Source organism: Hibiscus syriacus, unplaced genomic scaffold (assembly GCF_006381635.1).
Source record: "Hibiscus syriacus cultivar Baekdansim isolate YM2019G1 unplaced genomic scaffold, ASM638163v2 tig00111098_pilon, whole genome shotgun sequence".
In the NCBI taxonomy this organism is placed as follows: domain Eukaryota; kingdom Viridiplantae; phylum Streptophyta; class Magnoliopsida; order Malvales; family Malvaceae; genus Hibiscus; species Hibiscus syriacus.
In genome coordinates, this window is record NW_024062983.1 from 1,199,908 (window position 1) to 1,221,576 (window position 21,669).

At 33.9% G+C, this 21,669-nt stretch overlaps 1 protein-coding gene and 1 pseudogene across 3 annotated transcripts; one reads left to right on the top strand and one right to left on the bottom strand.

Annotated features, from left to right (window-relative positions):
• Positions 1–1,213: 1,213 nt before the first annotated feature.
• Positions 1,214–4,488, bottom strand: LOC120153056 (annotated as a pseudogene).
• An 11,846-nt stretch (positions 4,489–16,334) lies between these two features.
• On the top strand, positions 16,335–19,849 carry LOC120153153 (amino acid transporter AVT6A-like). Of its 3 annotated transcripts, none has more exons than XR_005518767.1 (6): positions 16,335–16,670; positions 16,757–17,260; positions 17,395–17,547; positions 18,002–18,205; positions 18,497–19,059; positions 19,110–19,176. XR_005518767.1 is itself a non-coding variant. In XM_039165152.1 (6 exons), the coding sequence occupies exons 2-6, from the start codon at positions 16,834–16,836 to the stop codon at positions 19,545–19,547; spliced, it is 1,389 nt and encodes a 462-aa protein (XP_039021083.1). In that variant the 5' UTR covers positions 16,335–16,670; positions 16,757–16,833; the 3' UTR covers positions 19,548–19,849. The 3 variants fall into 3 exon arrangements, 2 of the variants coding, with proteins under 2 accessions (XP_039021083.1, XP_039021084.1); XM_039165152.1 differs by lacking the exon at positions 19,110–19,176 and adding an exon at positions 19,409–19,849 and having other exon boundaries at positions 18,497–18,962; XM_039165153.1 differs by lacking the exon at positions 19,110–19,176 and adding an exon at positions 19,409–19,849 and having other exon boundaries at positions 16,348–16,465; positions 18,497–18,962.
• Positions 19,850–21,669: the final 1,820 nt, after the last annotated feature.

The window sequence follows — 21,669 nt, forward strand, 5'->3', positions numbered from 1 at the left end:
AATAATTATAAAAAATATATGTTTAAAATCTTTATTAGTTATTAATGACATACACATACAGATAACGTAATTGTTTTGACTCGAGATCTCTAAAGAGAATAACACTCTCTTTACTATTGAATATGTGTCATTGTTAGGCATGTAAATGAACCGAACGTTCAACGAACCGTTCGGCGGGAAGTTCGTTTATTTATTAAACGGATGAATACGAAAAAGATTTTTTGTTCGTTTAATTAAATGAACGAACACGAACATAGGACTCAATCGTTCATTTACATTCGTGAACATTCGATAATATGTTTGTTCACTTATATTCATTTATGTTCGTTCGTTTATGTTTAACACAATCTCTCTATACTCATTTAAAATATTAAGACCCAATAAATTTTAATCTGATACCCATTAATATTTTAAAATTCAATTAATTTTAAATACAAATAAAAAACCCAAAACAATTAAATACAAATTAACTATAAAGTTACAACTTATACTAATGAATTTTATGTGATTATTGTTGTTGTAGTTTATGTTCATTTATTGTGTTCGTTTATGTTCATTCTTTTGTGTTCGTTTATTATGTTCGTTTACATCCGTTCGTTTATGTTCGTTCGTTTATATTCATTTATCATTTAAATGAACGAACATGAACGAACACGCTACATTTCTTAACGAATGAACACGAACAAGAAATTTTTTGTTCGTTTATGTTTGTGTTAGTTCATTTATTCTGTTAAAGTAAAACGAACGAACATAAACATACCCCGTTGGTGTTCGTTCGGTTCGTTTAATGGTAATGAAATCGCAATGTCCCACAACCCCATATCTGTTGACCAAAACTTCATTTTTGACGCTAGGAATGAATCAAGATAGTCCAAGGAACTGCGACGGTAGGGAAGAGAAAGAAGAGGTTGAATTTGAATGGTATCTCTTTATCCATGTAAAGCTTAGTTGTCTCCTTCATTTCTTCTGTCGTGATAAAATGGGAGACCTTGAAAATCTTTTTCTTTATGCCCTTTTTCCCTTCTTTTTTATTTGTTTCGTTAATTAACATATATATTATATCCTTTTATAAATGGGATGTTAAACAAGAGTCGAGATGGCATATTTGTAAAGGGGAATGAGTGGTGCCATTTGCTAGTGATGCTAGTCCAACTTGTATTTTTCTTATGTAATTAATCATTAAGTAAAAACAAATGGAGAAAATGTAAGTGGATTAAGCAACCATAACTCGTTTTGACTATGATTATTCAAATAATCGTTGAGAGCAGATCTTAAAAGCAGTTGATATTTTCTCACTAAGTCGCCAATAATTGAATACATTTGGATAAACACCACAAGCCTCACAGCCTATGGGTTTAACTTTCTTTCTTTTTCATTTTTACTTTAATCTATTATAATATTATATATTCCCCATTGTCGTTTATACATGTGTCAAGCTATGATATGTACTTATGATGGACATAAAGTTTTATGTTATTGACCGATTTTTAAAATTTAAAAAAATAGACGAATTTATATAATTTTAGAATGATAAAAATATATTTTTAGTATAAAATATATATAAAAAAATTTAAAATATATGATAATTTTAAAATATATTTTTAATATATTCATGATCATACTTATTGTTAACTTTTTTGACATTATAATTATTGTTATTATCTATTATTTGATTTTTGTACCCTATTTAGTTTTATTTTATGTATGAAAACTTATAGATATATCTTATAATTATATTTGATTCGAAATGGAAAATAACATTAAATAATTAAATTCAAATTCAAATAAAATTAATCATACTATAAGTGAGATAAAAATAAAAATAACCATAAATTTAAATGTGTATCTATATGAATTAAATAATAAAATTATATTAAAATTATATTTACGAAATTTAAAGAAGATTAAATTTAAAATACATATGCTAATATATAATTAAACTATATTAGTAATAAATATATATTTTATTTATGTTAGATAATAATCATTAAAATTTATTAAAATATTAGTTTTTATATAAATAGATATAAATATATAAACACAGATGCTGTTGTAGCTTCCAGCACGGGGTTCAGCTCTGTTGGTGACGCAATCTGTACCAGCGATGGTCTTTGGGTAGCTGGCTTCCACAAGTCCATCGGTATTGCCTCCCCCTTCCAGGCCGAGCTTTGGGGTATTCTTGTCGGTTTGCAGGTTACTTGGGATCTTGCTATTGAACTGTTTGCAAGTTCAGACAGATAGCTTGCAGGTCGTTAATGTGCTCAATGATTTCACTGCTTTGCTCTCGTGGTTGGTCCTTGGAATTCTGTTGGGTGCCGCGCGAAGGGAACGCCGTAGTAGATGGAATGTCTAAACTTGATCTACCTCGTGATTATATGGTTCGCACATTCGATTCGCTACCGGCTGCAATTCTGTCTTTAGTTTAATAGAGACATCTCTGGCGCACCCTATGCAAGGGCGCTCTCGGTTACTTAGGCTTGTGCCTCTCCTTAAGTCAAAAAAAAAAAAAAAACTTTTTGACACTGAGTAATGGAGAATAAAAAAACTTAAGATAAAAAAATTTCAAACAATATTTGTAATCATCTTAATGGATAATATTAAATATAAAATTATCAAGATACTTTTTTTTTATTTTTTTTTATTAAAATAAGGTTATTACAATGTAATATTTATTCTAAAAATTATAAACTATTCGACAACAAATGCATTTAACATCTCTATTTATATATATTGGTGGAATTATAGTCATCTATTTAACTATTAAGGTAATTTAGTTTGTGTAAAATATTTTTTTTATTTATTCTTCATATTTTACAATCAATTATACTATTTAACCTATACTTAAAATATACATTTTAATTTCTCGTAATATTTTTTGACAATAAAATCAAATATTTATATTAACAAAATACATTTTTATCATATTATTTTTTAAAATAATTTTAAACTCAACCAACAATGAAGGGATAAGGATTAGTTCTCCACTACTGTTGGATTTTGAAAATCACTTTTTTCTTTTTTGTTGATGTACATATTTGATCAGTAATAATTAGGTCTGTAAATGAAACGAGATAGATCGTGAGCTATTTGGGATCGATTCGGTCAAAGCTCGATAAATAGTCGGTTCGAATAGACTCGAATCGAGTTCTTAACGAGTCGAAACAAATTATTGATACTCGACTTAAAAAATTCATGAGTAGCTCGAAAATATAATATATTAATATTTTATTTATTAAAAAACAAATTATTAATAATATTAATATTTATGTTTTGATTTTTTATTTAACATAGTACATATCATATATAATTTAACTGTGAACTATGACCCCTAATGTGATATAAAAAACTCCGATAAGCTGACGACGCCCAGAATTATAAGCGATTTTTGCACTCCGATCCCTTCGGTGGAATACAAAAACCCGAACGCACCCACCATTGCCCCTTCTTTTCCCGATGCGGCCGATATCCCCTGGTATGTTGATCTCAACTGTGCCTGGAAAATCTCGGCGGGGACAACGAATGTAGTTGCGTTAGGGCCGAAATTCGAGAAGAAAAACGTGAGGGAGTACATTACAACGAATCGGATTCTGTTGTGCGGTAAAGTCCAGTGGTGGTACGGGATTGACAAGGCAAACATGAACAATGTCATGAACGTGAACCCCATCAGTTGGATCCTGAATCTCCCCATCGTGTCGATTAATGACATGGTGAACCAATATCCAGGGACGGTGCTACATAGTGCGATGAGTGTTTGAGCCCTCGCGATACGGTATACTTCTTCAATGGCGTTCATCGTTTTCGCCTTTGGGATCCAACCGATGGCAGTGAAAACTTCCTTTTGAAACAGGTTTTGGCTGTAGAAGGCAATGACCAACAAGAACAAGTGGTTGTCGTGCCGAGCAAGTGAAGTCCGTGTTTACCAAGGAATTGGGGGCTGAACAAACCAAATTCACTCTCTCTTCTCTCCTTCGGTTTCTCTTGTTGTCGTTCCTCTACTAAATCGACCTCGAGAACTTTCGACATATCCGCGGAGGCCTGTTTTGCGTCCTTGGCGACTAAAGCGGTGAACCGAGCGGTTTCGGGCATCTTAATGCGCCAGTAATAAGTAAGCAGAGCTGGGAGTGCACCAAACATCAAAATGATCCTCCAAACGTAATCGGCTTCCGGTACGGTCGATCGATCCGGACTCTTTTCGAATGGTGGTGAAGGGTACATCGCCTTGAAAGCTCCCGAAACCACAATGACAACCATCCCACCAGCCAAAATCCCAAAACCCTGCATTGCAAAAACAGCAGCGATGAAAGCCCCACGAGTCTTTTTGTTAGCATATTCCGACATGATGGTGGCCGAAAGAGGGTAATCGCCACCGATGCCGAAACCGAGCCAAGCCATAACACTAGTAGGGGAACGGCCAAAGGAAAGTCCAGAGGCGAGGGAACATATAACCATCAGCATAAGCGTGAGGCCATAGACACGTTTCCGTCCCATATTTTTCTATAATTAGTTAACTTTTTATGAAATATAAATTTATCAATCAACATTAATTGAATTGACTCAATCAAATTACAAATACTTTGAATAATAAATTATCCAAATTTAAATTAAATCAAGTAATTTTAATTTTTTTTAAAAATATTTTTAGAATCAAATTAAAATTTATTCACCCCTAAATATAAATGATAAAAAAAATCAACCTAAGCTCCATATGAGTGGCCCAACCCTTATGAACCCAATTGAAATAATTCTGTTAAGCGAAAAACCATTCAAAGTGGTCGAAATAATATCAATTTTAATTTTACCGATCGAACGAACCAATTATTCAATCTTAAATTATAAATCTTATTTTTAAGAGACAAAATGTAGTGCTCGACTATTGCTAATCAACTTAACCTATTATTTAATATGTTAATGTCTCGCATTAAATAAATTTTGAGATTTTTTATTTTTTAATAGAAATAACTAATTTTATTCAAAATAGTAAGTATCAACTTAAGATCATGTAAAGACCATACAAGGAAAGATTAAATCGAACCAATAAATTCGAATAAATATAGATACAAACAAAACTGATTGCATTGGAAAACGAACCACACAAGGGGATCAAACTATTGAAAAAACCACTGATAAACCGTAAATCAGACTCGAGCGACGTGAAAAGCTGTCCAGAACGCAATTCGGATATCCAAATCCAATCCAAAGGTCTAAAGTAAGGAAGAATAACAAGATATCAAATAACTATCATCTTGATCAGTCGTGACAATATTAAATCAACTCTTAAAAAAGATAAATGAAAAAATGACAAAGAACCGAAAACATAGGAAAGAAAGAAAGAAAGTATGCCATAAAGACATAAAAAATATGCAACACAGTCAGACATAAAAAAAAAAGAAAATAAATATATGATAATTAAAAGAAAAAGACAATAAAGAATATCGGAGGTCGACAACTAATATTAAAATTAATATCGTCGTCGATCAATAAAGTAAAAAAAAAAAGATGAGCAGCACATCAATAAGAGAAAATTAAATTTTTTCATTACGAGACATTTTATATTTTTATATTATATTTAAATTATTTTATATCATAATATATTTTATTATTTTTAGCATACCATCAAATAATATCTAATATTAAATATTTTTTACACATTTTGCATTTTATAATTGCTTATTTAATGCATTGCACTTGATAAGATACGACTGTATTGAAGATCATAATAAAAAATTTCTTTTTTATTAATATGGTAAATATAATGTAATATTTGTTTAAAGATAATTCTTAGTCATTTGACATTGAACGTTCACACTCTTGATTAGGCCCGTAAATGAACCGAACATTTAGCGAACTGTTCGTGAACCATTCGACTGGAAGTTCGTTTATGTTCGTTTATTTATTAAACAAACAAACATAAACAATATTTTATGTTCGTTTAATTAAATAAACAAATACTAACAAAAAACCCGTTCGTTCATTTACGTTCATGAACGTTCGATAATCATTTCGTGAATGTCTATTCATTTATGTTCGTTCTTCACGTTTGAAATGTAAAGACTTAATAAATTTTAATCTTAAACTCAATAATGTTTTTAAATTAAAACAATTTTAAACCCCAAATAAAAAATATTCAAATCAATTAAAAAATATAAAACTTTAAAATTATTTGAAAATAAAAAAATCTCTTCTCAAATATAAACTCAATTAATTTTGTGTTCGTTTGTTTATGTTCATTTACGTTTGTTTATGTTTATTCTTTTGTGTTCGTTTCGTTCGTTCATTTGTTTTCATGTATTATTTAAACGGATGAACACGAACAAACTAAATTTATTAATAAACGAACACAAACAAAAAAATTATTTATTTAGTTGTTTGAATTCGTTCGATTCATTTACAAGTCTACCCTTAATATTTTTAGTACTAGAACTTAAAAATTTGATGAATAATAATAATTTCTTTATTATTAAAATCGCTATGTTCGTATTAATAATAAAATGTTTTATAGCATACGAGGTAGGGAACATAAATAGAAGTGCCTAAGGCATCGACCCATGTTTCCCATTCGCCTGTCTCCGCATCCAATCCAATGGCTCTTTCGACGGGGACTATTGTCCGCTTCTATACGACTTTTCGTGGCCTTATGAGCTCATTAGATTTGGACCCACCTTCCTATCACGGAAATCATGTGACCAACTTTAATAATTTAACCCAATGACCTCACCTCTCCCTTCTGATGTTGAAATAAATTAATATTTTTATTTAATCGTTCTCAGCCGGTCATTCCAATAAATTTATTTTAAAATGTGAAAAAATAAATTAACTGATGTGTTCATTCTTGACTAAGAATCATTAACCTACCAATAAGTAGGCTGCATCGTCAGCAAATTTACAGATGGATCAACCTGAACCTCATATTAGTTATAAATTAATGTAAAATATCTGCATGATTAATTAATAAAAAAAAAGGTATTAACTCCATAGGCACCACGTTTGCTGATTAAATTATTAGTGATTACCACAAATTCATTGAATTTTTCCTTTTGCACGGTGGATGAGTGGTTACAAGATGCCAATGGCATTGGCCACCAAGGAAGCTCGCTACATTGGTCGTTTTCCATCCCGTTTATCAAATGATGTGAGTTTTGATACAGAGGAGGAGGAGGACAGTCCACAAAATCGATTATTGGTCTGTTTCAATATTTTTCTTCGTCGTAAATAAGTTTCTCCTATTATTGGAGCTTTTAAAGAAGTTGCCTCTCGAGCAAAAATCTTCGAGTCAATTATAGTATATAGGTAAGATCTTTAATAAGTTCATGCGATACGTAATATTAAAAAAAATCTAAGATCTGACCGTTAAATTTATTTAACCTGTTGACTTATATATAGTTATGGTGATTCTACGATCGACACACGTACTAATTATCGTTTTACATACCCTAAGTAGCTGCATTCAACATACTCAGTCTCATTTTAATTTGGTAATTCAAATCGGAGGCACCTCGCCTACAAATTTCGAATATTACTCTTCTTTTTTCTTTTAAATGGTCATATAAGTATATAAGCACATAATCAAACAACAACAATTAAAACTATTACGATAGTCTCTAGCAAAAAATTTAAAGAAAACTTTTCTTTTATTGAATAAGAACTAAATCTTTGGTCTTAAAATTTCTTTTAGAGAAAATAATTTCAGTGACCGGAAATGCCTTATAATATACGATTTTAATAAACTTTTTTTGGATTTGCGAAAATGACCAACAAATTCGCAACACGATCTCAAATTCGCAACGCGATTTCCAAATTCACAACACGGAATTTCAATTCGCAAAGCGAATTTATTTTTCGCAACACAAGTTTCCTTTTCGCGACAATATTTTCTAAATCGCAACACGAATTTTGTTTTCGCAACTCGATTTTCGAATTCGCAACACGAATTTTAATTTCGCAACAGCTTTTATTTTCACTACACAAATGTTTTGGGTATATAAACTACACAGCAATAACAACTCATAACCTAAATCTCTAAATCGTAACTCATTCCATCTCCATCTATCACTATCTCCGGCGACATTCGTTCCTATATCCAACGACATCCTTCCCCATCTCTAATTTTTTTTACATAATTTTATTTCTATATAATTTTTCAATGATTTCTCTCCCAAATTATCAACTATCAACTTAATAAAGGTATGTTTTCTCTAAGTTAGTGATGATATCTAGTTTATAACTCATTTGTTAGTAAATTAATTTACAATTTGTAGAATGAAATCATCTAATGTTGATCATGTTTGGATAGATTTGTGTTTTGGAGGGTCATGGGAGAATGTTCATGGTGTTTTACAATATATGCCTTTACCCATGAATCTTCAACTGAAACTGTCATTAAAAAAGTTAATTTATGAAACTCTAATGTTACGTGTTGCAAAGAAATTGAATTTAGAGCCCCTAAGTGGATTTAGGCTATCTTATCAGAGAAAATGTAAAGTTTATTTGTTAACCGACAATGAAGATGTTGAACGATTCATTGTTTACATTAGTGTTTCGCAAGAAGATGATGTTACATTGTATGTTGTTGAACCTAGAAGTAGTGAAGTTGGGTCATTAGCGGGTAGTAATCAACTAAGTTCTTCAACCCCAGTTTATGGTGCTCACAATGTACAACGTTGTTATCAACCTCAAAATTTAATGGTTCTACCATAATTTCATCACTAAGAAAATTTGTTTCACCATATTTCCAATACCAAACACAATATCAAACACAATCTCAAAACCCACAACATTTCCCTAATCCAAATCTCAATCAACTTTCAGCACCAAATTCCAGTTTTCGTATTGACCAGTTAGATAATGATGAGCCAACAGAAAAAATTATGAGTACTAGTCAGTATTCGAAATTTGATCTTGGTCAATACCCGGACTTTGATCTTGGTCAATACTCGGATTTTGATGATGTTTAAGAAGAAGAAACATACCCTGCATGTAATGATTTTGATATTGGTCAATACCCAAATTTTGATGATGAAACAGCCGCTGCCGAGGAAGATGTTGTTGATGTTAATGAGGAGGAAGTTGCAACTCTGAATGAACATGTTGAACATCCATTCTGTAATTCATATAACACTGAAGAATAAAAAGAAGAATAATAAGACCCCGAAGAAAAAAAAAAGAAGAAAATGTCACGAGAGTATAACTGGAATATGCCAGAATTACTTCAGATACCGGAAGAAGAGTTGGTCAAGATAGAAGTTGATTGTTACACAAAAGTTATTAAGAAAAATGATTGTTTTGATACAAATGAAGACTTGAAGATAGCTTTGTATACGAAATGTGTGGAAGATGGCTATCAACTAAAAGTTAACAAATCAAGCAAAGATCATTTCGAAACAAGGTGTATGATTGACAAAAACTGTACGTGGCGTATGATTGCAAAGAGGATAAAAGATTGAGAAATGTTTCAAGTTAGGACTTTTATTGATAAACATACATGTTCAAGAACCCAAGTTTTTTCTCACCATAGACAGGCAAACAAAAAGGTGTTGAGTGGTTTTTTGTCTGAGTTAATGTTTTTGAATGGCAGAGTATATCGGGGACATGAAATTATGACTGACATGAATGCTCGGTTCAAGATTAGTATCTCATATTCTCAAGCTTGGAGAGCCAAATGTTATGCCTTGGAATTGTTAAGGGGTCGCCAGAAGCATCGTTTGCCCAACTGTCGACTTATTGTCACAATTTAAAACTAAAAAATCCTGGGTTGGTAACTCATATCAAAACAGATAGAGATGGACGCTTTGAGTTGTTGTTATCGTCATTGGTGTTGCGGTTAGTAAATCAATATAATTTTGTTGACTCATTTTTGTTAGTTACATGCATTTCACATTTAAATTATTATATTTCTTGTGTATATTATTTTGTATATTCGTTCGTTTATTACTTGTATGCGCCCAGTTATTATAGTTGACAAAGCACATTTGAAAGGTCGATATCTTGGAGTAAACTTATTAGCGGTAGCCATGGATGCTAACAATGGGATACTGTCAATAGCTTACGAGGTTGGAAAATCTGAAACCTTTGATTCATTAACATGGTTTATGGGGCATCTTAGGGATTGCATAGGTCCTATTAGCAATCTGACAATCATATCTGATAGGGCGAACTCAATTGACAACGTTGTTATAAGGTCTTTCCCAGATGTTTTTCATGGACTTTGTGGTGTTCATTTGTACAGAAATCTAAAATCAAGGTTTACTGGTATAAAAAATCACAAATGGACATATTGGAAGGCTGTAAAAGCTTATCGGGAAGTGGATTTTAATAAGCATATAAATTGTTTAAGATATGTTTTGCCTCAATGTGCTCAAACACTAGAAGATGCCGGGTTTGAAAAATGGTCAAGAGTACATCAACTTGGAGCAAGATATGGTTTCATGACGTCTAATAGTGCAGAATCAATCAACGCTCTAAGTCGTCATTCCCAAAATTACCCATTACTATGTTAATGGAGTTTTTTTGAGCTTCTATTCAACAGTGGTACTACAAGAAAAGAAACCATGCATGTATTATTTCTTTAAATTCATAATTTATCATATTTAATATATTTTACTAAGTATTATTTATTTAAATTTACAGGAACATTGGAAAGTCGTGTTACACTATGGACTGAAAAAAAGATAACGAAACGTGTTGTGAAATCAATGTCATGGAGAGTTGAACCATGTTCAAACACTTTGTTTGAAGTATTGGATAATAACTTAAATGGGCTTGTCGATCTAAATGCAAAGACGTGTAGTTGTATAAAATGTCAAACATCTGGTTATCCGTGTGGTCATGTTATAAAAGTTGCTCTTCATCTAAACCAAGATGATTCAAGCGCATACGCTATGGATTACTACACTACAGAAGTATATCGACAGACTTATATCGATATTGTCTACCTTATTCCATATCCTTCTGAGTGGGACATACCAGATGACTTACAAACAATTTTGCCACTAGTTATGGACAACAGGCTGTCTGGCCGACCAAAAAATCACGATCGTATACCGTCTAAGGGTGAAGAGAAGAGGATATCAACATGTAGTCGGTGCAAGGAAAGTGGTCATACAAGGTTGACCTGTGGATCACCAGTGCCATCACAATCATTTTTTCCTCTACCAAAATATGGATCCTCATCAAAATCCAAAGCTCATATGGTACCAAGAAAAAGGAAATCAAAATCGCAATCAAAATCAAAATCCTAATCACAACCGACTTCACCTTTTGGGACTTATTAACTTAGGTGATTTTTAAATGCAAACGTTGTATTATGTGTATTTTTATGTGTGAATGCATACATTTTCAGTTAGACATGCATTAGTAACTTGAGTTTGAACATTGCTATGATATGTTCTGTTGAGTTTGAACATGTATTTTAGGTGTGATTTTTAAATACAAATGTTGTATTATGTGTTTTTTATGTGTGAATGCATACATTTTCAATTAGACATGCATTAGTAACTTGAGTTTGAACATTTTCAGTTGAACATGCATTAGTAACTTGAGTCAAATTCGCAACGCGAAAGTCAAATTTGAGTTGCGATTGTTGCGAAAAAACAAAATCACATGAGATTGAAAATTAAACAACAAATCAATTAAACAACATTGTAGATGAGTTGCTATATATATGTAAAACATTTGTTCACAGTATATCCAAATGCTCCTAACAATAAGGAGCTTACATCCAAATACATCAATTTGTTCACGCAGCTCACTTTAGTAACCTACAGAAACGTTATGACCATGAGATTTTCTACACATATAAAACCAACAAAAAATAAATTATTGAATTCTAGGTACTTAACCAAACATTTTCAAACCAACAAAGAGTATATATGTTAACAACACTTGCTCAAACTTACCAATAACAAATGGTTGTTTATGCACACTTTCAGCACGCGGATGCAGGTAGGCAACGTCTCAAATATATCGCTCTAGCCATAAAATGCCAAAACCACAACCTTACTGCACCTCTATCTCTATCTATGGGAGGTAGAAACTGTTTACCTCCTGTCGTCAAACGTTCCAAGTACATGTATACAAGAGGATCACAATCCCCTCTGGCTCCCGCCGTTTGTTGTGGCGCTGTATCGTCTCTCATCATTGTAACTTTGAACTTTTTTGGCTTCTTGTTTCCAGAATTAGTCCAATAATCAATCGCATCCAAGTGTTTAGCCAAATGAGCGCTTCATCCCTTACAAATAATATCTTTCAAATCAGACAATGATATGTAACTCAACATGCTGTCATATACTATCGTCTTCAGGGATGGGAGCTGAAGCTCGACGATAAGCCAATGACGACGTTCCATAACAGGGATAAATACTTGCAATCATAAATAATAATTCAATTGCGCATATCAAATAAAATTTACGAACACCTTTAAAATATTCAAAATAAATACTAACCTTATCGACCTCCCACCACGCAGGATAAATGATAGTTTTTCCATTACCCAATGCATATGAATCGTCTCTCTAATCCTTCAAGTGAGCTACGTGAAAAGACGAAGGCATAATAGTCCATCGCGTTTTTTTTATTTTTTTCAATTTCCTTATAATCAGAAGACGTGACACCCATGCATCAATATGCTATTTTATAAAAAAAAACATATATTAGTTAATTTAATTAAATAAATTTAAAAAATAATCAAAATGCAATATAAGAATAATATAAGACTTACCCCCGTTCGAAATAGTCATTCTCTTCAACCCCTAATAAAATACCCCATCAAGACCGATCAAGAAACAAATGCATACTATCATCGATTTTGCATATGTCAGCGTAACACCCCTGGCTCCGCTCATGTAGATAAAAATCAATTGCGGTCTTAGCCCAAAGGGTATTATCCATAATTGTGTCCGGTAGTGTTCTCCTCTCCTGCTGAGGAATGGTATTGGCCGGTAACTCATATGAAAGCCAAATCTCATCCATCATACCGGGCACGTGAGGGGGTTTATCAATATGTCGACATAGTATGTCATGTGAATCGGACTCTTGAACGGTGGGAGTGACCACTTGAACGATGAGAAGGGCCTCTTAAACGGTGGGAGGGGCCTCTTCAACGATGAGAGGGGCCTATTCAACGATGATAGGGGCCTATTGAACAATAGGAGGGGCCTCTTGAATAATGACAGGTGAATCGGGCTTCTTCTTACGGAGTCTTGGAACCATCGGGGTGAAATAAGACATAATTACATGTGCACGACGTCTGATGCGTGAACCCCGTTGTGCAAGAAAAACCCTAAGTAAAACATCTACTTTATCGGACCGCTAAAAATAAATTAATACATAAATCAGTAAATAAATAAATAAATAATGCCGAAAAAATGTTATTTGCATTTTTAGTATAGTATTAAACAAACTTACCTTATTGCGTAGAGTATGAACCTCATTCTGCAACGATGAAACAATCTCACGTAGAGCGACAAACTTATCACGTAAAGTAGATACCTCACCACGTAAAGCACCATTGTCATCGCGTAAAACATCTACCTCACCACGTAAAGACAGTACATCATCACGCCATGCACCATTGTCGTCACGTAAAGTACCGACCTTATCACGCAAAGTACTGACCTCATCACGTAACTCCCCTAACTCATCCCGTAGAGGTGGAGAACGGGGAAATAAATGTCGTGGCATCTTTGTCGGTCGCCTATCATGAGGTGATGGTAGAGAAGAGGCTCGATGATGTGATAGAATAGGTGATGGATCTCAGTGTGGAGGAGTATAATCGGCTCGATCAGGTGATGTCTCTCGAAGTGGGGGGTACTCATCATCATTCCCATCAAAAAAACGCTTACTAGCTTGCCACCAATCAGTGGCAAGCTCAGCCTCTGTAATGGATAGTTTGCCTCCTAACAATATAAAAGCTCAAACAAAGTCAAACATCTACTAGTAATAACTTGTTTATATATGGTAGTATTTGTGTTAACTTACATAATTCATCATCGTATATGGTAATAAATCTTCCCAATCCAGTAGTCGGATACTCCTCCAGGTAATAGCCCTAGGAATATCATTTGATTTTTTGATTGCATATGCATGCATGCTGGGAAAAGCCTCAAATATTCAAATCTACAAACAATATAATACTCAAACATTAATTTTTTAGTAATTATTAAATTTAATTATAATTTTAGAAACATTATATAGAAATTCTTACCTTAAAGGCCCAAATAAGGCCTACCAAAGTGTATTTGGAACCATGACCATGCAAACTACGACGGTCCTCAAAGGCAGACGATAACTTTTTCCAGGTAGCTTTCCATAGATATGAACCCCAAGGAAACACGTTCCATGCATTTAGGACCTCTACCAATAATATTAGGTCATCAAAAATAGGTCGTCTGGCCTCTTTGCCTAAAAAACTGGCATTCAAAGTAATAAAAGGCATACTCGGACAACATCAAGGTCATCCATCCGAGTAAAACCATCTTTAAGAAGTAATCTTTTCAAGGAGTCGACGTGTAAACTGGGCTTCACCTTTTTCAGCTCAGGAAAAAACCGAGATAACCATGATGGTCGGGCGATATGACTAGTGTACCGACCTACTTCATCGTGTCCAAAACGTAGACCAATGATTAAGCAAAACTCCTCTCGCCCAAAACAAGTATACGCCGGTGGAAAATGAAACCATATCTCTTCATCACCACGTTGTATTCTCTCAGGTAGATCGTTAGTCATGGTCTGAAGAAACAAATGGGTCAACATAGCATATCCACCTAGATGTTGTACTTTCAGCCATGGCCCGAAGTAAGTATCCTCAAACATTTTTCTTTGTATAGGTGTAAGTGTCGACGCTATTGTAGTGGCTAAGCTTAATTTATTCCTTAGAGTCAATGAAGCCGAAAAAAATTTCTAACAAAAATAATAAACATACCAAGTTATATATACCAAAAACTACAAATTATACACTATAAACAGACATGATATTAAACAGTGAAAACAAAGCAAAATATGTTTCAAACTAGCACGGTATTCACCCAAGTCATTATTCTATCATAGTTTTTTGGTTGAAGTAATGCAATTCATTCAAGTTTCAATTTGAAGAAGAAGAGTAGTTTTTGAAACTTAAATTCGCAACGTGAAAATGAAAATCGCAACGCGAAACAAAAATCGCGTTGCGATTTTCATTTTCGCGTTGCGATTTTCGTGTTGCGAATTTCATTTTCGTGTTGCGAATTTAAGTTTCAAAAACTATTCTTCTGCAAATTGAAACTTGAATGAATTGCATTACTTCAACCAAAAGACAAAACAAAGACAAATATTAACTTTACAGGGTTAAAGAATAAACAATTTAGCAGTATTGGCAGCAACCGAATGAATTTACTAAGCAATCTAAGTGAAATGATTAATCTATATATTGAAATTAGCAGTAAATTTATCATCAATTTAAATATGAAAAATATAATAATAATAATACAAAAAATTTAAAATAAAAATAATTAAAAAATCTAACCCTCGGTGGTTGATTTTCCATTTGTGCCCGTGAATGGTTGTGAGGGTGGCTCTAAGATATGGAGATAGAGGGGGGTCGCCGGATATGAGGACATATTTCTTCGGAGATGGGGACGGATATTGCCGTAGAGAGTGAGAGATGGAGATGGGACTGAGTTGTGATTTAGGGTTTTAGGTTATGAGTTGCGATTATACTGTTTACATTTGTGTTGAGAAATTAATATTGTGTTTCGAATTCGAAAACAAAATCCGTGTTACGAAAATAAACGCGCTTTGCGAATTTGACTTATGTGTTGTGAATTTGACTCTGTGTTGCAAATTACAAATTCCCGTTGCGATTTACAAATTTTGTGTTGCGAATGCGATTTACATATTCGCGTTGCGGATTTTAAAACTGAGTTGCGAAATTAGAGTTCGCGTTGCGAATTTATTGGTCATTTTTATAATCTTAAAAAAATTGGTTAAAATTATATTTTATGAGACATTTTCAGTCATTAAAGTTGTATTCTCTTTCTTTTATATAAAAAAAAACTGAAACAATGATCAAGGTAAAGTGATATTACCAAAATAACTGAGCATGGAATAATAATTTAAAAATAATTAAAATTTTATAAAAAAAAATAAAATGAAAAATTAAACTAACATACAGAAATAATGGAATACTAAACCTTTATAGTCAGCTAGTTGCGGCTAGTGGGTTACACAAACCTGTTTTATTTTCCTTGCAATAATCATGAAAATTAATATTTTTAATGATTAAAAAACAAATTTTAATTTATTTGTCATCACATACGACCTTTTTTGCCGTGTAGTTTTTCGCTTCCTTGCCTTGATTATATAAGTCCTCTTTTCTTGGCTGTTGGGTCTACCTGAATTCTTCATTTCAAAGCTCATATTTTTTGATTGTTTCCTTTGGTGCTCTCCTTAGAATCTGTAAATTGGGTTTTCAAGGTTTTGTTGATTGGATCTTTGGGTTGGTTTCTTTTCTTTGATTTTGATATCAAAGACTCAGCCTTTGTAATTGTTGATCGTGTACAAGCATTCTATTATTTATAAAAAAATCTGTACATTAAATTAACCTTTTTTAGGGTCATCTTGATATCTTACTTGGAAATTCCATCCTTTTTTGGACAAGATTTGCAACTTTTCCAACCTGAAAGCTTTGGATTTTATTACAGGTTAGGACTATAAAAATTGATGCTTTACCCCTTTTTTGGTTTTGATTTTAAGGAAATAATGTTTTAGTATTCTCTTATGTGGACAGAATTGCAGTGTGCTGAAGAGTTTGTTTAGATTTTCTTAAGAAAGTCGAATCTTTGAGAGTTTTAGGTGATTCAAAAGATGACAATTGGGGATATAACATCAAAGAAGGAGAGAAAGTCAAGGAGGAGCAAGCATGTTGTTTATGAGAAAGCTCCGTTGTTGCCTAAACATCAAGATGAAGCAGCTGGTTATGATGAATTCAATGGAGCTTCATTTACTGGGGCGGTGTTCAATTTATCAACAACAATTGTTGGTGCTGGGATCATGGCCTTGCCTGCAACAATGAAAGTTCTGGGATTGATTCTTGGGATTGCCATGATCGTCTTCATGGCATTCTTAACTGATGCATCTATTGAATTCTTGCTTAGATTCAGTAGAGCTGGGAAAACAAATTCTTATGGAGGTCTCATGGGAGATGCGTTTGGAAAGTACGGAAGAATCTTTTTGCAAATCTGTGTTCTGGTCAACAACATTGGTGTACTCATTGTTTACATGATTATTATTGGTAAAAGCTTTATTTCCTTCAATCGAATTGCATATTTGGTTGCTCTATGATGTCATTAGGCTGCCTTTAGTCTGATCTTATGGTAATGTGCTAATTTGCTTATGGACTAATGATGGTTTGTTGTTTTTATGAAGGTGATGTGCTGTCTGGAACATCATCAAGTGGGGTGCACCATGCAGGAGTCCTCGAAGGGTGGTTCGGAGAACACTGGTGGAACGGACGATCCATTATTCTTCTCATCACTACACTCGGCATCTTCGCTCCCTTGGCATGTTTTAAGCGGATCGGTTAGTGTTTTGGCTTTGCTAGCTTTACTGGATTCTAGTGAATTGTCTTGCTTGTTCTTGGTAGATCATTAGATAAATCATATGTTGACTCCATAAAAAAATGATTGAAATTATTTCAGTATTTTACAGTAGTATCTCTGTGAAAACTTAATCGCCTTGTCGAGAATTTTAAATATATCATTCCCCGAAAGAATATAATTTATGAATCAGTTCAAGGTTTCTGAATCAGCTTTCGTATAATTTTTGTATCATTTCTCAAAAATATCCAATATATTCCAACTGCAATTGATATAGATGCTGTTAAAGTGCTTAACATATGTGTATTACATAGAATTCAGTAGTACTTTTCGGTCTACATTTACACCTGAATAAATCTAAATCGAGTAGTTTGTAGTGAGGTTTTATTGTTTTATTTGTATGTGACTAATGAGCGATAGTGCCTTCTCATTTGCAGATTCCTTAAGATTTACATCCGCCTTATCAGTTGCTCTAGCAGTTGTGTTTCTTGTCATCACTGTCGGAATAGCAATTATCAAGCTGATTAGTGGAACTATAATAATGCCTAGGTTACTCCCCGATGTCACCGATTTGACGTCATTCTGGAAACTCTTCACAGTAGTCCCCGTTTTAGTCACTGCATACATCTGCCACTACAATGGTATGCGAGTTGATTCATGAAATGCTATGTCCAGCTCAGTTGGTAAGAGTGCAAGGCTCTTAACCTTGTGGTCGTGGGATTAAGTCTCACGGTGGGCAATTCATAATTCTGATTGTCGGAGGTCTCCCACGGAAGTTGCTCTCAACCTGGAGTTGGGGGCAGCAGCCTACTATCCTATCTCCCTTATCCCATTACATATGGGAATAGGGTCAGCTAATTTGTACCTTTTATCTTTAACATTGGTTCGTCATAACGGGAATGATTGATTTTCATGTGTGTGTAAATTTGCAGTTCACAGCATAGATAACGAACTGGAAGACCCTACCCAGATAAGACCGGTTGTACGAACAGCATTGGGTTTGTGCTCATCGGTTTACATAATGATAAGCTTTTTCGGGTTTCTTCTATTTGGTGACGGAACATTGGATGATGTGCTTGCCAACTTTGATACCGACCTTGGAATCCCCTATAGCTCCCTGCTTAATGATGCTGTCCGTGTCAGCTACGTTGCTCACCTCATGCTTGTATTTCCCATTGTTTTCTATCCACTGCGACTCAACATGGACGGCCTCCTCTTCCCTTCTGCAAGGCCTCTAGTTCTGTCTAATACGAGGTTTGCATGTATTACTGTCGGACTCATCACAGTTATCTTCTTGGGTGCTAATTTCATACCCAGCATCTGGGATGCTTTCCAGTTCACCGGAGCAACTGCTGCAGTTTGTCTTGGGTTCATCTTTCCTGCCGCGGTTACTCTTAGGTGAGTTTTTCGGTCTTCCGATTCAACTAGAATCAGCTACGTTTTAATTTCCCTGCTTTCACACCTGTGATCAACTTTCTCGTCTCATACATTAGAGGAAAATTGATACTGAAACATGGTTGGCAGTGGCTTGGAAATGCTCATATATAGGATTCAATTGCATACGAAACTTGATTTGTATTTAAACCTGGTGACACATGGTTTTAGTGTTCGGTATCTCGAAAAGTTTGGTGTTTCCAGAATCATGAGATGTTACCTCTTAGGTACATCTTTGATTTTATGTGGATTGTTATTTAGAATTTTTGCTCCTGCCTCATCTGCCCTACTCATTTGCCTAATATTTTCGGGTTTAAGTTCGTATCCATCTCGATCGTTTTCAGTGCACATACAAGTTGTCGTATCAACCGTTGGTTTTTAGTCTAATTCTGTTTCCATTGGCGTTTCAGGGATCACCACTTCATAGCAACAAAGAAAGACACTATCTTAGCTCTTTTAATGATTGTCCTCGCAGTATTCTCGAACGTGATAGCCATATACAGCGACGCATACGCCCTCTTTAAGAAGAATTCAGGACACATGGAATGATCTATGTAGCAGTCCCCTTGGTTCCAAGAAGTGAGATTTTACGTCTCGACATCCTTGAAGACACCTGGTTTTTATAGAATCATCCGATATATGTTTCGAAAATCCGGGTTTCGGAAGGAGGTTTGATTAAGGTATATAATAATAAGATGAAGTTTGCTTTCAATGAATAAAACTTAGATTGTAGGGAAGTGTATGAAGGTCATGCATCATACGCCCCATGTACGATTAATGCTTGATTTTGAACATTTTAAATTGTAAAATAGAAAATATGGTGTTTTCAGATTAATAATGGCTTTGCTTGATGTGTTAGCCTTGGAACTGTTCCGGAAATATCCCTAAAAATAAAAAAAATCAATGTGATCCTCGTCTTATTTTTTTCCTCAATACGATCTTCTAACTCAAAAAAAATAATAATAAGTAGTACTTTGACTAATATTTTCTATCATTGACTAACAGTGCTATTAATTTTTGCTGACATAACACGTCAAGCATATCAATCTCCCTCTATTTAATGTTATTATAAATGATAAATTATATCATTCATCACTTAATTATCTTCTTCTTCCCATTTTAGTCATTAAATTTTAACAAATTTCAATTTAATCACTCAATTTTGAATTGTTTCTATTTTAATCACCATGATTTATTTTATTAATATTTATGTGATGTGACATTTATTATTATTATTTTATTAATACATGATTAAAGTAATATTAATTATGTTCTCTCTCTTCTCACCTTCCTTCTCAACTCTATCTATCATCCAAACACGCAACAAATCACCAAAACGCGAACTCAAATCGTCGTTGCCATCATCTTCCATACTGCAACGTATGCTAATGTAACTCACAATCCCTTCTAGCAGATTCTTCACTTCCATTTTAAACTCTTTTTGGTTGAAAACTAAATGGTAAAGCTGGTAAATAACGGGAGGGAGTGGAATGGAAAGTTACATATGAGATGAAGTCGAGGAGTTAAATTTATTAGTGGAATGGAAAGTTACATACGAGTAAAACCAGACGAATTCGAGCGGCGGATCGGTAGATACTGTGGCAAGCGAGAGAGAATGGATGTGAAATTGGAAAAATCAGTCGAACCGCTATGGTGTTGGGTGAAAAACCGGTGTATAGATTCTAGTAGCATGAGCTGAAATGAGTCCGGTGGTTTAGAGTGGTGGACGGCGGGGGCGGAATTTGAATTCGAATCGAATTGCACCATGTTCTTGGAGTGTTAAGGCTGAGAGAATTGTGAAGGGAAAACGAAGGGAGTTGGGAAATGGTGAAATTTAAGCAGGGGTGAGAGTGAAACCCTAGTTATTCGGGGGGGGGGGGGTACGAATGGCGTTGGCAGTGGGAAAAAAACGAGGGAGGTCGTGCAATTCAAAATAGGAGCAATTCAATTTATCAATATATATATATATATATATAGAGAGAGAAGCAATTCAAAAGTTGAGTGACTAATTTGAATTTTTTTAAAGTTTAGTGACTAAAATAGGAGAAAAGATAACTGTGTGATTAATGGTGTAATTTACCCATTTATAACAACGTTAAACAGAGGGAGGTAGCTTGCTTGACGTGCCACATCAGGAAAAATTAACGACGATATTGGTCAACGACAAAAAGCTTTGGTCAAAAGGTCACATTGAGTTATTTTTTCGAATTCGAAAGTCACATCGAGAGAAAACATAAAACGAGGGCCACATTGTTTTTTAGTTAAGAGAATACCTCGTGTGCCTTTTTGCCTAGAAGAGAAGTAATAGATTTAAGGATAAACTACACAAAAGTCACTAATATCGGAGTAAGTTTTCATTTTTCTCGCTGAAGTTTTTAAAATAACAAATTGGTCACTAACGTTATCGATTTGTTACAAATCGGTCACTCGCCATTAACAACAATTACTGCAGTAACGGAATGTTGACTTTGCACGTTAAACCAATTGACTCAACATGTTTGACAGACCGTTTGATTTTTCTTCTTCTTTTTCTGTTTTAAGAGCCTTGATTTCATGAAACCTTCTTACATAATCAGAGAGAAGTTGCTCAACGAAATCAGGAACGATGAAGGCATCTTCCTAAAAAAATTCAGAACGTTAAGGGACGGAAGGACCAAAAAGACAACGAGAA

Coding starts and splice junctions, on each gene's coding strand:
- LOC120153153 (XM_039165152.1), top strand. CDS start 16,834: ATGACAATTGGGGATATAACATCAAAGAAGGAGAGAAAGTCAAGGAGG. Junction 17,261..17,394: donor TGTTTACATGATTATTATTG/GTAAAAGCTTTA, acceptor GTTTTTATGAAG/GTGATGTGCTGTCTGGAACA. Junction 18,206..18,496: donor ATACATCTGCCACTACAATG/GTATGCGAGTTG, acceptor GTAAATTTGCAG/TTCACAGCATAGATAACGAA.